This window comes from Pelmatolapia mariae, linkage group LG8 (assembly GCF_036321145.2).
Source record: "Pelmatolapia mariae isolate MD_Pm_ZW linkage group LG8, Pm_UMD_F_2, whole genome shotgun sequence".
NCBI classification, from domain to species: domain Eukaryota; kingdom Metazoa; phylum Chordata; class Actinopteri; order Cichliformes; family Cichlidae; genus Pelmatolapia; species Pelmatolapia mariae.
The window spans coordinates 4,403,907-4,421,743 of record NC_086234.1 but is presented as its reverse complement, the minus strand read 5'-3'; the positions used below and the strand labels follow the sequence as shown (position 1 = coordinate 4,421,743).

Genomic DNA, 17,837 nt, shown 5'->3' with positions numbered 1-17,837 from the left:
CGTGTTGAAAGAGAACTTTTTTGTTTTTACATTATAGCAGCAGTCAAACGGGATCTATAATACATGGAACTCAGAGCTTCTTTGTTTCCTTTGGCTGGGTAAACCTGTTTGTTTTTAGAACATGTAAGGATTTGTTAAGTTTGTTTAAGTGTATGAAGCTGTGTTTCAACTGGATTAAAAATGTCACTGGGGAGCTGCATTGATTTTGTTTTCTGTCTATGATTTGGCTGTAATGGTTGTAAATTTCCTCAATATGGAACTGAATCTGGGAATCCTGTTTTCACTTCAGCTGTATAAACTGAGCCACTGGGACCATGCTGACACTGCCACTGAAACACAAATAGATTTTTATAGCCACATTAACCAATTTTTTCCCTATAAACTTTAACCACTTTAGAATCACCAACTGGCTGGACACTTGTGTGTGGACATAAAAGTTCCTAGCTCATGTTCAAACCAAAAACCTTTTTTGTGGACTTGAACCTTTTTGCTGTTGCTGTGAGGTGACAGCTAACCACTGCATCATATGCCCTAGCATGTGGGAACATTAAGAACTCACTTTCTAAGCAAATAAAGCATATAACACAAGACATAGTGAGGAATAACCTCCTACATGTTCAAGTTGATTTGTTACAAATGTAATTTATAATATTTGCCTCAAGTTTCAATTCATTTTTTAATACAGTGCCAATTCACAACAACAGTTATCTGAAGGAGATTGTATTGGAGATTATGTATCAGAATTTCAGGAGCAGGACCACGCCTCCAAACACGCTCCTTCCGGTTGTCATCTATATAGGTTCCCCCAGTTCTGCAAGCTGTTCATTCTCGTTTACGTGCTCCACCCTCCCTCCCTCCTTGATCGCAATTCTTTAACTTCTATTTAGTGCATGGGGATCTGCCAGGCCCGGGTGCCATCGCCAGTCCCCTTCGAGGCCTTCCCCAAACCGCAGCTCAATTTATGTCAAAGCATTCACCTTTACTTACGAAAACGCTGTCAAACCTAAAATGAGGACATGGGCCCAGCTAGTTAATACCTATTTGTAACACTAAGGGTTTTCTGAATAATAGGCTGTGGGTTGAAATCCTGACGAGAGCATGTAACCAGTAAAGGTTTGTAAGTAGAGGTCTCCAGGCTAGGCCCCTGCCTAAAGCCTACCTATGAGTGAGAGATATAGAACTGAAGCCATGCCAGCTTGGACGTCACCTGGATTAACAATGTCCACATCAGGTGTGGAGTAACCGGGGCACTCTGATGAGAAGTGGGCTACCGGAATAGTAAGGTTTAAGTGGACAAGGAATGAGAATATGAAATTATTGCCATGCTACTACGCATGTAGTTCTAGTGAGATTGGTACGTGAAGAGGACGTATGGATAATCTACGGATTTTTTGACACCCAACATCAAGACTAACATTGAAACAACTAGTAGCTCAATGGTCCAACATCTGGAAGAAGCAACTGCTCTCACAACTAGAGACTGACACGGTACAACACAAATGCTATGACAAGGTGGAGCCAGGACATCAGGTCAGACTACCAAGACTAGGTAAAGTATAGTAGAAGATGTAAATGCAGCACCACGGAAAATCCTTATGATCACTGAAACAGACCAGCTCATCGATTTCACAACAACAGTTATCTTTGGCTAGAAAACGAACAGACACAAGGAGCAGCACCAAGTTGAAGCAACAACTGTGAAATCTGCACAACCTTAGATTTCTTAGATTCATCAACACAGGCTGGGAACCACATCTCACATGGACACAAAATAACCATCACAGCACTTCTGAAAGAATTAGTCTACTGTACAGTTGTCATGGTTCTGGGTCAGTTGACCCAGCATTTTGAGTTTATTGTGTTTTTGTGATTTATTTGTGTTGTAATGTTTCAGTTTTCTATTGTCGTTTTTACCCCTACAAAACTAACTTTATTTCTCATGGCACTGATCCAAAATTCCCCAGAAACATTCTTGAGTTATTCAGCTTCAAGCTATAAACAGTTATTGGAAATGTGCAGGTTGCCCATCCAGCACATTCCAAAAATGCCGTAGTAGATTGAGATCTGACGATTGTAAATGCCTTTGAGCACAATGAAGTCATAGCCGTCTTCAAGAAACCAGTTTTAGATGAAGTGAGCTTTGTGATAACTCATGTTATCCTGCTGGAAGTAGTCACCAGTATACGTGTACGCTGAGTTATTAGGTAGGGGTGGACAAAGCCACGTGAGAAACTGAGATTGCTGTGGCTGAACTCAGTTCTGCTCAGTGTATCTGCTACGGGTAAGAGTAAATTTTACAATTAGGCAACGAAAGTGTGAAGTGGGCTTAGTAAAAATGCCCACATGTTGTCACTATTTAATCAACATTCTTCAAATGAACAAATATGTTGGGTACACCGTATTTTTGTGTAAATATTTAATTTTGTGTACAAAATGTGTGTATTGTTGCAAAATGTCAAAGAATATTAACTAAACTATAAATATGTAACTAATATAATATGTTAGTATGTAACTGTTAATGTAAAATATAAACTGTTAATGCTAAAGTGCTTGTACAGTAGTTAAAGAAGAGTGTCAATATTTTTTAAAATAAAAGGAAGGTTGGCGATTGGCCTATAATTACTTAACACAGCTGGGTGAGGGGATGGCTTTTTAAGTAATGGTTTAATTACTGCCACCTTAAAGGTCTGTGGTACATTGCCATTAATAGTAAAAGTTTGGTTGTATTTTAGATCAAAGCAATAATTAATGGAAGGATTTCCTTAAGCACTCTGTGGTCTAATAAACACAGAGGACCTGTTGAAGTTAACTCAGAAAGATTAGGAGGAGTTGCTGTACGTAATAATATATAACATACAGCAACATCTGTGACAGATGTGAATAATTTTTTTCTCTAACCATTTTATTTTAACCATTGGTTGTGCTGAAAAGAAACCTGATGAATATTAAGATAACCCAGCTTTACAGAGTCCATTAATATAGAGCAACAGACACTTTAAAACTCTTTAAAGGCTTAATGAAGCCCTTCAAAATGAGTAAGATGCTATTTCCTCACCAACCTATGAATTATGTGTTTTAAGGTCTGTGTTTGTGAGTTATACCAGGCAGCCAAGCACAGCAGCCACAGTATCCAGGGTCAAACCGATTGAAGAGATGACACTATTCAACCCAATCACAACAAAGTGTGTAACATGATGGGATATTACGCTTTGCCTCTCCATTGGGTGAAATGGACACACATTGATATATTTTTACATTATATATATTTAAAGTTAACTCGTTAGTGACCAAGGAAGGTATGAAGTCTCTCATTCAGGCTCCTTCTACCCCAGTGTTAGTAATGTCTCTTTAAACATCTTTAAACATGATGATTTTCATGTTTGCTTGAAATAAAATATCTCCCTCTGCTGGTACTGCAGCTTACGACAACTTGCTGCAACTCCAGCATGTGTGTCCATTTATTGTCAACCTCTGAGGGAGCAGAGTTGAGGTAGTTGTGCTGTACTGTACAAGCTCATGGCATTGAAGATGGAGAAGAGGAGGAAATATATCCTTAAACTTGGAGCACTTTTAGAAAGACATCTACTGTAATGAAATGTATTGAATGTATGAAATGTAAGCATAGAAAAAAGTTTGAGTTTTAGGATAGACACAAACAAAAAAACTAAACAGAATAAAACAGACAAAAACCCCAGAACAGTATAAAATGTTTTATTTGTTGAAATGCAGAAGCAAAGTAGAAGCTTGCTGTTTTTGTACTTACACAGTAATAAAAATAATTTAAATATATTATAAATCTTTCCCATAATTTTTGAGACCTACTGCAGACACGGAAAGAGTGATGGGACGCTGCGATTAAAATTCTGTTTAAACTAAAACTAATAAAAAAATATCAAAACGATCCATGAGTGGTTTGTCTATCAGTTTTTTGCCTTTGAAGATGAATTTTCCGGCGAGGCTCTGATGTCTTAGCGGCAGTAATGAAGCGCTCGTGTTACCTCTCAGCTGAGTGGCTCGTTCTTCCATGTAATTGTCTTGATTACCTCGTATGGCATCCAGTGTCATTAGCGCTGAGCACAGCTAATAATTCACCCTCTTTAACATTTAATTACTCAAATCACAGAACATTTCTACAGTCAGTTTGAAGTTTATCCAGAGAGGCGCTCTAATGCAGCAGAAATGTGTGTGTGTGTGTGTGTGTGTGTGTGTGTGCATTAGCTTATGTTTTTGTCTCTTTGGGGATCTTCTTGCATGCATTTCCACCCCTGCATTCGTCCACATGCTTGAGAGTGATAAGACTGTCACCATAGTGAGTCAAATACGTTGTGCTTGTAAAGCCACGATGATGAGCCCAGTCCGTGTTGTTGTGTTTCAGAGGGAGATGTCTGAGGATACCTGCAGCTGTTGCCCTGGTTTCCACTTGGCGCTGCGTCGGCCGCCGTCACCCCGTCTGTACGGCTGATTTCTCAGATCTGAGGACAGAGAACAAACACGAATAATCCACGTGAGACAAGAGGCTTCAGAACAGCCCGCTGAAATATGTCGAAGGCAAACTATGGGCCTGTGGGGTTTCATTTACTGAGCCATAAAATACATATTTTTACTCATCAAATTGGCCATAAAAAACCCCCCACAAAAACAAACAAACAGGAAAATGCGAAGACGTCTGGTATGAAAGAGTCACTGCCAAGCCATCCTGGCTCCTATAAAATCTTAATTAGAATCTGTGTCAGACATGGATAGAGTGTGGGACAATGAGCCCCTCAGCATAAGCTTTTAAAAGACCCACAGAAGGCACCAGCGTGTTCTTTTGCATTTCACTTTTTGTCTCTCAGTTGTTTTTCATGTCTTTGTGGTACTTTTACACATCTTTATGGGTGTGTGAGGCTGCTTTGTGGTAATCTTTGTTGTGTTTCACTGCTTTAACCCCCCCCCCCCCCCCCCCCCCAAACCTTTAGACCTTTTTGTGTGTCTTTCTCACCTTCGTCTCTTCACAGGTGTGATGTGGTGTACGGTTAATCTTAAAAGGAATCTATTATGCTGATTTCCAACTTCGTGTTTTTGTTCTTGGACATTACAGGAGTAACTTTACAGCATTTACAGCTCATAATAATCATTGTAAAGAATTATATGAATGTACTGTGATTTTTAGGCTTTGGGAAACTTTCTTGCTGTATTTTATGTTTTTTGTAAGGTTGTTTTCTTATGTCCTTCCATCGTCCTGTTCTCACAGACCTATTACGCTCATTTCTAGATCCATATTTTTATTCATCCTATCAGAAAGATAACACAATCATCCCAAAACTGAGTGAGTATCATGTACCTACTCGGACATTAAAGGGGATCCATTCTGCTTTTTCAGTGCCATACTCAGGATTTAGCCTTACATAATCTGAGTATCATCTTTTATTGTACTCGTCCTTGGTGCAACCCATCAGCTCATCTAAAGATATACTGCAGCCCCTCCATCATTTAAGCTTTCTCTTTTCTGATTGGCTACACAGAATGTTTTTGTGGGTACTGCATAGAAAAAACTGTAATTGTAATTTAAGTGTTCAGAGCAGGCTGTGCTTGTGATGACTGATACATACACTGACCAACATGAACCTTCCTACACTTTTTAAACGACTAATAGAAGTATACTTTTGGACAGCATAGCGTAGTACAGAGATGTCGTACGTCCTGCACCACAGATTGAAATAAAAAGGGAAGAGCTTTGACAGTTTTTGGGTGAGTAAATTAGTTTAAAAATCCCTGTTATCAGTCTAAGAATTAGCGTATATCTCCATTACCGTTGTTTGTGCAATTTAAATTCAGCCTCTAAGACATTAAATGATGTTATTTAACAAGCCTGTGAAATTCTTGAGATTAAGTCTTTTGTGCTGCGGGCATTTATCAGCAGGATTAACTACAACTCAACAAACTCCACACAGCTGGACATTGTGTGGCTCTGAAACCAGGACCCTCTAACAAATGAGGCAACAGTGCTAAATGTCCTTTCCTTTAGTGCCCTTTAATATATTGAATATATCTTTATTATCCAAGCACTCTAACAGTACTTTTATGACTGGAAACAAGGAAAACATAATAGTTCTCCTTTAACCTTTAAATTCAAGACAAGCTATCTACAGCATATTCTTGTGTTTTAGTTTGAGCTGCTCTCCTTCTCTTTGAAAGCCATTTAAAGTGTGTCAGAAAACCTCTGGAGAGAACTCAGTCACGAGGCATAAATCCAATAAACAGCACCCAAAATATTCCTTCAAGGGCAGACTGTCTGGGATACAGTTACATGGGGAAGGCAGAGCAGGACAATTTCTATGCAGTTTTAGTGCAATGTAATGTGTTTCTAATATTTTTGTGTTTATTATTGTTATTCACTGTTGAGTTTGTCTCATGTCCATGACTGGAGCAGAAATAGAAGCTGGGCTCAAAGGATTATAAGTGACCTCTACACTCTGTATCCACCATCTCTTCCTGGTTATAAATACAATGACAGTGTCATGATCAGCAGGAGCGGATTTGAAAACATCACCTCTTCACTGAAGACAGAGTCGCAGAAGAGACGAGAGGAGCGTTTGGCAGAGCGAGCCGTGAAGGGCACGGATTTAAGAGCTGAAGACAGAAGAGAAAAAACAAACAAACAACAGGGACAGGAAGAGAGGAGGGACAAACAAGGGCACAGGAGATGGTCGTAAGCCTTAGTGAAAGTTTGTTGTACTAAGGAAATTTAAAAAAAGAGCACTGCTGGAGAGGAAATAGGATAAAATGTTAATGAGATTAACAGCTGCTTAGATAAGAAAGTAAAAACACTGAGGAAGATTAGTGTGAAAAAAGTGTGTGACAGCAGAAGGTACAGAAAAAAAAATTAATGGACTAGAGTGTCCATCAAAAGTAGAGCTGGAAATCAGGAGATAGTTAGCTTAGCTTAGCATAAGAACTGGAGTCAGCGCTCAGTGACGAGTTCTTGCTGTTGAGAAAAATCTGTACTCCCCAATCGGTTGGGGAGTGGTTGTTGGAACACAACATAAACAAGTGCAGAGAAACAGTTTGTGGCTTATGTTGATTTAGCTGCTGCCTTTAAAGTTTGTAGACAAAACAAACAAAAAACAAAACAAATTAAAAAATCGAGTTCTAATTTATGAAAAAGTGATCAGTTTAGTTGTTATCTAGTTAATTAGCAAGCATTAGTGTCAAAGTGTTGCTATGTTAGCAGCTAGACTTTACGGAGCCCCGCAAGTGACATGGGAGAAAAAAAAAATTAAGATGAACTTTTGCGAGATCCCGAGTTTGTTTTGCGAGATCTCGCAAAACTTTTGCGAGATCCCGAGTTACCTTTGCGTGATCTCGCAAAAGTTTTGCGAGATCCCGAGTTTGTTTTGCGAGATCTCGCAAAAGTTCATCTTAATTTTTTTTTCTCCCATGTCCCTTGCGGGGCTCCGTAAGACTTCACTTGATACAATGTTTGAACTTTAATTACGTAGCTGTCACTGTGTAGCTTTAGCACCACACTAACCTGTAACTGCATAGCTGCCTCTTTCTGTTGCCTTGGCAGCGTGAGCTCTTTCTCTAACTGTGTAATTAACCCCTCCTGATAATTGCTGATAACGGTTCACAACACAGATACAAAAAACAGACAGGTTGTTGTGTACCTGTGATAATGTCCTCAATGGCTCCGTCTTTCCCCTCCCTCACCAGAGGAGACATCTGCCTCTTCTTCAGCTCTGCTATCAGGTCCATCTGGGGCGGTCTGGGCATCGTGGGACCCTGAAACAACAAATCAGATTTAGTTGAATGCAACTTTTTACAACACGCTTTGAGAGTTTTAGTTCTTTTTATGTCCAATAGTCTGGTCATTTTATGCATAAAAGTTATAATCTCAAGGAATGTCCTTAAAGTGTTTTACATTTTGGAAGTTTGATAGGTGAAGAAATACAAGCAGTCAGTAGAACACAGAAAACTGATCAAATGTTTCAATTTGAAAATTAAAACTAACTAAAACAAAAAAAATTGACCATTTTAAGAAAGAAAAATATTGTCTTATTTTGAATTTGATGGCAGCACGGACCATGTTTACCACTTCCTTTAATAACAGTTCATATATGACTGGGAACTGAGGAGAGCTGTTTGGACATCAAACAGGGCAGTCCAGCTCCAGGTTTGTTCCAGATCCAATACCTTGTATACTTTATGGTAGTTTATCTGTCTTTGGACTAGTTGTGGGTACTTGACATGGCTGACCGGAGCATCGCACAAGTTTTTGTTGATACTTTGACCTTTTAATGGCATCAGTCTTTGTACCTACACATTTCTCTAAAAGCAAAGCAGTTTTCCTCTAAACTGAGATCATTAATGTCTCTACCAGAGGAAAAGGGCTTTCAGAAAAGAGTATTTCTCTCTGTCCTTCACTGAGAAGAAGTACTTTTTGAAGGGTGGTGTTTCCCTTGCTGAATACCACTTTTAAAAATTGAAAAAGAAAGGACCGACAGATAAAGTCTGAGGTCTACTGTCAGCTTTTAAGGTGTTGTTGCAAAATGACACAGTGAAATGGTCTAATTATTCAGGAGAAAATCATCTTTATGTGCTTGGAAAGTTTCTAGACACACTTGAAAGTACTTTTCCTGCACTGACTGTTTATCATTCCCACCTTGTTCCCCATGACTTCAGGTTTAGGAGGAGTTAAAGGAGCCTCGTGTTGCTTGTTTCTCTGCTCGATGTCCAGCTCTGCTTGCTGTCAAACACAAAAACAATGTTTCAGAGGTCAGAGTACAGGGTGGGCCATTTATATGGATACACCGTAATAACATGGGAATGGTTGGTGATATTAAAGTCCTGTTTGTGGCACATTAGTATATGTGAGGGGGCAAACTCCTCAAGATGGGTGGTGACCATGGTGGCCATTTAGAAGTCGGCCATCTTGGATACAACTTTTGTTTTTTCAATAGGAAGAGGGCCATGTGACACATCAAACTTATTGGTAATGTCACAAGAAAAACAATGGTGTGCTTGGTTTCAACGTAACTTTATTCTTTCATGAGTTATTACAAGTTTCTCTTTGTTCACAGCCATTGACATGTCGAAGAGGTTAACATGTGAGGAGCGGATCGAAATTGTGTTGATATCTGGTGAACGCAGTAACCGGGTCATTGCAGCAGATTTCAATGCAAGACACTGCAAGTGTATCCATATAAATGGCCCACCCTGTACAAACAGTCACTGATGGCTGCAGGTGTAATGTAAAAGCTCTTGGTGCATATCAGTGAAGCAGCTGTCTGTTATCTGACCTTGTACGCTTTGATGAACCTGACAAAAATAGGGAAGAACATAGAGGGCAGCGTTGTTTTGGGGTTTTCTCCGAAGTACTCCACAGCTGAGTCATAAGCATCCTACAAAAGAAGGTATAAAATATCAGGTCATGATCATGATCAGCCATGAACTGACAAGTACTTCCTGTTCCTAACATCGACAGAGACGAATCTGGATAATTTCCTCAGGGATTAGTAAAGTATTCTGATTTTGATAATTAAATCTGACCTGTGCGGTCTTTCCATCGGCTATGAGACAGTTGAGCAGCTCCACGTTGCTGTTGAGAAAACTCTGCAGCACTGGATTGTCTTTTTCTATGGAGAACTCCCTCTTCGTCCCCTCCATGCCTCTCTCCAGAGCCCGAAGGTCCTGCAGGATACTGTCCACAGAAACTAAAAGAGACAAAGACTTCAAGGTGAAGTTAGAGCTTCAAATTAACATTCTTATCATTGCTTATCAAACAGCAATTAGATTATGATGTACTTTAGAAGACTGAAGGGTTATGCAAGGTGTTGCATGAATAAAGTGATTCTACTGCTGTCATAACCCACTGTGAGCATTTGCCATTTCATCATCAGTGTATTTACAATCTGTGGTATTAGTTTTAACTAAAATGTACGCGATTAAAGTTTGACCACATTTAACAGTAATAATAAAAGTTTCGAAAGTATAGCCAATAACTCTGGCTTTGTGTAGGTTTTATCCTCTTGGTCATCTCAGACATCTCAGCATCTCCATAGAAACTTCTGGTTGTTCTCCAATTGTTGGTGAGTGGTTGCAGTAGTTTCATGTCAGTTACAAGGTGAAAACACGGTGCTACACTGAAAACGCCCCATGACTGCTTTGGTTTCTAGCAGGTTGCCTTGATCAAGTGTAGTTTACAAGGGAGATTCAGGCTACATCCACATGTACACGGATATTTTGGTAAACACAGATTTTTCTGTGAATTTTGTCCTTTTGTCCTGAGGGTCACTAAAAATAAAGCTTTTCATTTACAGAAACTCTGCTGCATTTAAACGTGGAAAAGAGAAACAGCGATTTTGTCTCGTAAGATCAAAGTTATGTGCCTTTACCTCCCTTTTGACTACGCCCCGTCTTTTGATTGGCCAGCATTTCTTCACACTTAGAGTTATATCACCACCTGTTTCTTTGGCATGCACTTGACAGACTTTGAGATCTTTTGGGGGGGATTTTCATGTTGATGGAGATATTTTTTTTACCTTTTTTTTTTAAACCATTTTTTAAAAAATGACCTCAGGCCTACACTCACAGCATCTTGGACACAAGATAAAAAAAAAAAGGGGTCAGGAAGTTAAAAAGGCAACACAGGTCAAAACATCCAATTACTACAGGGCTACAAACCACAAATACAGTTAATAAAAACAAGATTTAAGGCCAAATGTTGATCAGATCAAATGCTAGTTTTTCTTTTTATTTGCCCCCTTTTTCTTTTATAGCAGCAACTCTTGAGCTACTGTCAGGAATTATACTCCAGCACTCCAAAGGGCTGTGCTTTATTTCTTTATTTATTTGCAGCTTTGTTTCATAGTTTAGAGTTTAATCTATAATTACTTAATTTGGGAGGGAAGTAGTGGGTCCTCTTGGATCTTGGACCTTTGTAAACTGTGACAGGAGTTCAGCCATCATTAATTACTGTACACATGTGAGGATGTGCTTACCAAGTGCTGCCTTATCCAGGAAGTGCAGCTCTGTGTGGAAGGATTGCAGCTCTGGGTATTTCTCCTGGATGATGTTGACGATGAAGTGCATCAGCGTCTGTTTACGGTCTGTAGATTTGGTGTCCAACAGCTTGGGAGAGCCAGCAAAGAATGAAAAGTCTGACATTAGATTGATAAAAACAACAGGTTGCACTAAATATTCTTGGATTATCTACAGAAATAGCAACTGAAGCAAAAAGCCATCTGTAGCTGCAGGAAAAAACGACATTAATTTTCTCACCAAGTCTAAGCTTTGCAGACGGAAGCCATATGCTGCTCCTCGCTTGCTGCTGTTCATGTAGTTTCCAAATGCCAAGATGATCTTCACATCAGAAACAGACAGAAAAGTATGTTGTCAGATGTGACACAAAGTGACAACATGTGTGATATCCAGCCCACACTGACTCAAAAATAAACCTGCAGTGAAAAACAAAACTTGAAATCTGCCACAGAGGTAAAACACAAAACCTCTCCCTTTCCAGAAACAACTCATTGCTGTTTTTATGCCACTTTAAATTGAGAAAAAAAACAACAACCAAAGTTGAAGGAAAAAGCGAGACAAATTCCTCGGGGTTAAAGACACAGCATGTTTGGTCTCATATTACAGCAACTGTGCTCTTGCAAGCTTTGGAGGCTATTTTCCCAGAACTACTGAACTGGACCTGAAATTATTTCCATCAAAGCCTGAAAACACTCTGGCACAGAATAATGTGAATGGGTGAATGAGGCTCATAGCAGAAAGCAGCGTATAAGTACCCGTCTGTGAGACAAATTATAAGGCTCTGTTTTTCTAGGTTTCCAGGTTTCTATCATTAACTTATTAACTAATATCAGTGTCTGTGTATTGCATGTATACAGTGCACTGATACAGCTCACTAACCCAGTGCTGTCCAAACCCAGGCCTCGAGGGCACATGTCCTGCAGGTTTTAGATGTGTCCTTGATCCAACACAGCTGATTTAAATGGCTAAATAACCTCCTCAACATGTCTTGAAGTTCTCCAGAGGCCTGGGAATGAACTAATCATTTGTTTGACCCAGGGTGAGATCTAAAACCTGCAGGACACCGGCCCTCGAGGCCTGGAGTTGGCCAAGCCTGCACCTACCTAAACTAGTGTTACTTGACATCTTACTGTAACTTCATCTAAATATGGTCACCTCTGGGAACAAAAAACACCACAAAATGCTAATGTTGAGGCTCCATTACAAACAGATGGTCCATCGTTTATTTACAGTTTATGTGAGATCTTGGTTGAATAATTACAGTGAATGTGTTTCTGTTGTTTTGCTGTTTTGCAACCAGTATTTTAAAATGAAATTAGAAGAACAATAAACAAATTAAAAATGTTATATGCCAGGATTTGATTGTAATTTTTATTGCTAATTAGGAGGTCAGTGACTTTGATTCCATTTTGGCGTTGCTGAGGATTCACAGGAACTCACAGAAAAGCAGTCCTAACCAGTAAAGGTTATTATTCAGTCATGAACTGGAGCTCTTTGACACTTCAAATAAAAGTAAGAATCACCTCGAGAATTTTCTTCAGCTTAGTGGAAGACTTGATGGACATCGAGGCTGCGATGACGGCATTCAGTTGCTGTAAGAAATAATGCAAAGATCAGTGCGTGCACATCACAGTATACACTAACATTTTTATTTTAAAGGACTAGTTCTACTTTTTTGTAATTCTCGCAGAGTCAGACGACAAGAGTGATTCCACTGTAAATATAAAGCCAGAGTGCTGATAAGGAGAAATTTCCCCGTGTTAACCCTCAGTACCTGAATAAATGCCTTTTATTCCTAGAAGTGGGCTTTTATTCAGCCCACTTCTAGGAATAAACTCTAACAGAATAACTGCCTTTTCCTCGGCATGACTGTGAAATCCCCTGTTGTAAACTTTGCTTAATTCTCTTTCCTCAAATACAGTTCATCCGTGGACTCACAGGCTGTATCAGCTGGACGCTCTCAGGGAAATTGCCCATGAAGGTGAGAGTGCTGATGCGCTGGGAAAGCCGTGGGATCTTGCTGAAGCGCACCATGAAGCGGTCCTCCTCGCTGAGCTCGTCCAGGGGCCTGCCCTCGCACTCGTAGTTGTGGATGAGCTTCATTTCATACTCTGTGGGGATGAAACGCTCCAGCAGCTCGAGGAAGTCCAGGCTCAGAGCTTTCAGGTTGTACCTGCGGGGACGGTGCACGTTCTGAATATAAAGTGTCTTTGCAATATATTCAGATTTTCTTTTTATTGCCGTATTATTCGGCTGATGCACAAACAGGGTTTAACACATACGTCTCAATGACACAGCAGATATCAGAGGCAGCCATTCCTTCTTTACGCAGGGTGATGGCCAGGTTTTTGGCCCTGTTGGGCTCCATTAGATACACTTTACTGGGACTCTTGTGGGCCATTTTCTTCTTTAGGGTTCCCAGATCTACAGGGGTCGACTGGGCTTTGGTCTTAAACTGCTCCTCAAAGGCAGCCATGTTTAGCTCCTAATAACAGAGTTCAAATACAGAAACAGAGACCAGGAAGAGAAATTAAGATTTTTTTAATACTCAGATTAAACTTTCACTTTTGTTTACTGTAAGTCACATAGCAGCCTATTACAGACTAAACTACTTCATGATAAAGCATGTGACTGCTGGAAAGAAATAACTGGAAAAATTCCTGGAAAATTTGTTCTAAAGATTATTTTTAATTTAGTTTTGTTCTTTTTAAAATACTCACAAAGGGTTGCAAATGGAGAAAAGCATGGAAGAATATCCATGGATTCAAGTGATGTAGAATAAATGCACGTTCCCATGATAATACATTACTGCTATTCCAATGTAACATAAAAACACAGTACTGTCTTAATATGATTGATTGCACTAATATAGAAGAAAAGGAATGCATATATTGCATGTTGTTGTTTTCTGCTAAACAATTTGCACCACAATTGGATTAAAACCCAACCTGCAACCTCCACGTCTGAAAATGAAGCCAGTGCAGAAATACCAAAACAACTGTAGTTCCACTTATGGCCACTGGAGGCTGACTCCAAACCAGTGCTTATCCCCATAACTGTCATGTCAAAAATGTCCAACACGTTGCAAAGTGTGTTGACAGCCTGGCACAAAACACTGTTTGGGTCTCTACGGGTAGTTTCAACTGTTCAGGAGGTGAGGGTTTATTTGTTTGTTTGTTTGCTTGTTTTTTTAATAATTCATCTGCCCAGTGTTTGTGATGCCTTTTGTTGGATCTTTAATAAAATTATCTGACTTTCCAAGAACTTTTTCTTCCACTTTAGTGACTTTTCGAGCATAATTAGTCTGTTACTTACTAATTAGCTTTGTCTGTGTGCTGCTTTTCCTAACCAGACTAGCTAGACTTAGCTGAAAACTTAGCACAGTACCCTCTCACTCCAAATTAAGCCTCCAAAATGCAGCAACCAAAACCAGCAGGCGTGATCATGTTGGCTGCGTGCATCTTGTAAATACTGTCCATGAAGGAACCCAGGTCCAGATGTTTTTGGGACAGCAGAGGAAACATGAACAAACCTCTAAGATGCGCTCATCGTCCACCTCACTGAAGATTGTTCCTGCCACCTGGTTGGATTTGAGGGCCTGCCAGTTGAACAGCGGCATGCGGTATTTGGTTTGAATGGCCTTCTTCTTTTTACAGTCTGTAAGAGAAATGTTCGTATTGTAACAGAGATATCTTCCTAAATATTGCGTTGGGGAATCTGCCGTTTGTTACTTTCACAAGAAAAGACACTGAAATCTTTACTAAAAGTTCCCAAAGTGGATGTGGAAAATGATTGCCAAGGCAGGAATGGGGTAAAACTTTGGTCTCTCCAACATGTCTCCTCTCTCTGTGATATTTCTTGATTTTCTATTAAGTTTAACAATTTTTAAATCTCTACAATCAGTTCGATAAAAGCTGGAAACTTTTGCTTGTTGTAATCATTCTTCATTTTCAAGTTTGATGTATAAAAAGAAAAAAAAAATCATCTCTTCTTTAAGATATAAAGGACAAGAAAATAAAATATGAACCAAAATTGCTAAACCTTTAATAGTTTTTAAAGACTTACTAAAACCTGCATTTTGCTCTGATTGTGGACTCACTTGAGGTCCCTGCAGTCGCATCTGCTGACGCCTCCGTCCTACCGCCTCCAGAAGGCAGGAGAGCTGATGGTGGTGGAGGAGGTGGAGGTGGAGCTGTGGTTGAGGACGGAGCTGGAAGTGGAGGAGGAGGAGGAGGAGGGGGAGGAGGAGCTTCTGTTGTAGGAACGGCCTGAAGGTTGTTTCCTGTATCGACCTGATCTGCAGCTGTCAGGAAATAGTCTACATATTAACTTGCAGTTACAGTGTAGCTGTAATTAAGAAATAAATCTGATTACACGAATCAATATCCCATAATGATGCCCGTCAGGGAAATACAAAGAGCTTCTTATTATCCGCACACCAAGGTCTGAAGTATCATCTCGGACTGGCGATGCAGTTTTCAGACTCAATGGCGGTTTCAGATCTTTTGATCTCTTATCTTGAGTTATAAAAACAGAAATTGGAGGTAGGCCTTGTCTATGTGCAGGTAAGTTACCATGAAAATGTACCACCAGTGCATCACCTTTGTAATGCTGTAAACCCAGAGTTCACCCTGAAGTTACCTGGATAGGTGTAGCACAGCTATCTGGTCACTAAAAAAGGGAACTTCTGAATCCAGCTCATAAAACTCAAATTTGAATTGTTCACGCTGTGAGTGTATGTGTGGTTATTGAGGATTTAGGAAGGTGTGATAAAACATTGCCGACCTTTCTGCTTCTTGTTCTGCTGCACCACCTGAACACTTAGGTGTCCAGAGGAAGAGCGCCCCATTTGGACAAGACCCTGGTCCACCAGAGCCTGAACTTTGACCTCGAGCTCCTTCAGGGCCTGGGTGTCTTGTTCTCTCTCCTGCTTGAGCTCCCGTTCTTGCTCTTGCTGCTGCAGCAGAATCACCTGCGAGCGAGACTCCCGCAGACTCTCCTGTGACACAGAAGCAGATGTGTCATATACAGAACTTTAATCAGGCTGGACCTGTTCTGTCAGCTTAAAAAAAAGAAAAAAAGAAAAATAGGATCTGGTGTGATCTTCTTGGCAAAAGGACATGCGTGCTCACAGCACTTTGGCTCATTAATATGCAGATTTATGCAGCTGCAACACTAAACTAATCAAATCATCTTCACCAGGTGGAGTACCTGCGGTGAGAGTGCTGCTATGTGCTTTTTCTTGACTAACGTTCACAAGAACAATCAGTCTCTCCCTAATTAAGCCAATTAGTTCCTCTATTTTCAAAGCTGTACTTCAATGCCAACACATTTGTCTCTGCATGCTACATGTCTGGTACTAATTTGAACTCATCAGCCTGAAGTGAGAAAGAGAATTCAGCATCTCAGGAAGCATTTCTTTCCTCGTTAGCATTCAAATTTATGCAGAAAGGTGCTTAAAAATCAAATCACATCTCTTCCATGTGGAGGACATGTGGTGTAGGTGTGAGGTTTCAGTATACTGTAGTTATCATAGTGGGTCACAGCTTTGGGACAGCAAATCAGGGAAAATTAAATTTGAGCCTAATGGAAAAGAACAAACGGCTACAGGTTACTAGGATACTGGCAGAGCTGAGCGATTGATTTTTTCCTCTCTGTAAAACTCAAAAAACAAACAAAAAGACGAAGATCGCTGGCCGAGCGTTTATCCTTCCTCGTGTTAGAACCACAAACAAAAATATCAAGCAGCAAAAAACTCTATAAAGCAGAGCTGAGTGTTTTTTTAGTCTTTATCAGTAAATGGATTTGAACTGAGCCCTGATCTAAAAAACAGGTTCAAGCAACTCTGAGTTTAACTTTAAACTCTGAGTTATCAGTTCTAGAAAAGCTGATCAGTTATTTCAGACTATTATTAAATTTAGCAAAACTGCACTTTTTATTTGACTTTATCTTCCGCACAATTTAAAAACAAAGGAGTTCAATGTTTTTCTTTTTTTTAATGTTTGGAGACAGTAAAAACCATAAATGTACTGTACTCTTAAAAAAGTGATTACTTGTGAACTATTTCTCTGGTGGTGTTTAAGAGAAGACACACAAATAAAAACACTGCAACATGAAATGGATTATTATGTCTCCATATAAGGCCTTTTTTTCTGTTACTAAGCCTTTACATTACAAGCCACATTCACCCATTTACCTTATTCTAGGAACCTTTATCTGTCAGGTGAGACGATGTGGATTCATGTTTGATATGTTGGCTCTGATGTTTCTGTTACCATCTGACTGCTTGGCACTGTCTGTGTTTCTGTATGAAAAACATGTAAGCATGAACTTGCTGTTCTCTACCTTCAGGAGCTCCACTTCTTTGGTGGTCTGAATGAGCTTCTTCTCAAGCTCGGAGGCTTTCTCCATCGCCTCAGTCTCGGTCTCCTGAAGTCTGCTGGTGAGCTGTGACACCAGAGTGATCATGGGTAATGGCTAAGTGTATTTTTACACAGAGAGCAGCAAACATAGAAGAAAACTAACACTAAAGTGGACTTATAATGTATTACATTTTCTCTCATGTATGTACCGCTTGTGTAATTTTGACTTCCTACATGACTAATATCACAGTAATGTTTAAAGTTTTCATTTACCAGACTAATCAAAGTCATGAAATTTCACCCAAACATTTTTCTGTATAGATAATCTAAATAGCAACCACATGTTGCTGCTGGAGAGTTTAACACATAGTATGATTTTTTCTTCTTTGGTAGCTTAATTTAAAAAAATATGTATTTTACTATAGACGGAAGCTAACTTGAATAAGCTAGGCA

General features: G+C 39.7%; 1 protein-coding gene across 2 annotated transcripts in view; it reads right to left on the bottom strand.

Annotated features, from left to right (window-relative positions):
- Positions 1-3,718: 3,718 nt before the first annotated feature.
- The window catches only part of fmnl1b (formin-like 1b), a 39,133-nt gene continuing 25,014 nt past the window's right edge, over positions 3,719-17,837 (bottom strand). Inside the window, exons 13-27 of one of the 2 annotated variants that reach the window (XM_063482499.1) lie at positions 17,368-17,469; positions 15,808-16,021; positions 15,122-15,325; positions 14,555-14,679; positions 13,305-13,507; positions 12,961-13,195; positions 12,546-12,614; positions 11,263-11,343; positions 10,983-11,112; positions 9,532-9,695; positions 9,282-9,383; positions 8,645-8,728; positions 7,650-7,764; positions 6,533-6,612; positions 4,367-4,472 (exon numbers count right to left, since the gene is read on the bottom strand). In XM_063482499.1, the coding sequence (XP_063338569.1) occupies positions 4,467-4,472; positions 6,533-6,612; positions 7,650-7,764; positions 8,645-8,728; positions 9,282-9,383; positions 9,532-9,695; positions 10,983-11,112; positions 11,263-11,343; positions 12,546-12,614; positions 12,961-13,195; positions 13,305-13,507; positions 14,555-14,679; positions 15,122-15,325; positions 15,808-16,021; positions 17,368-17,469 (1,914 nt within the window). In that variant the 3' untranslated portion in view covers positions 4,367-4,466. Of the gene's footprint in view, positions 4,473-6,532; positions 6,613-7,649; positions 7,765-8,644; positions 8,729-9,281; positions 9,384-9,531; positions 9,696-10,982; positions 11,113-11,262; positions 11,344-12,545; positions 12,615-12,960; positions 13,196-13,304; positions 13,508-14,554; positions 14,680-15,121; positions 15,326-15,807; positions 16,022-17,367; positions 17,470-17,837 lie in introns of both variants that reach the window. The other variant, XM_063482498.1, reaches the window with a different exon arrangement.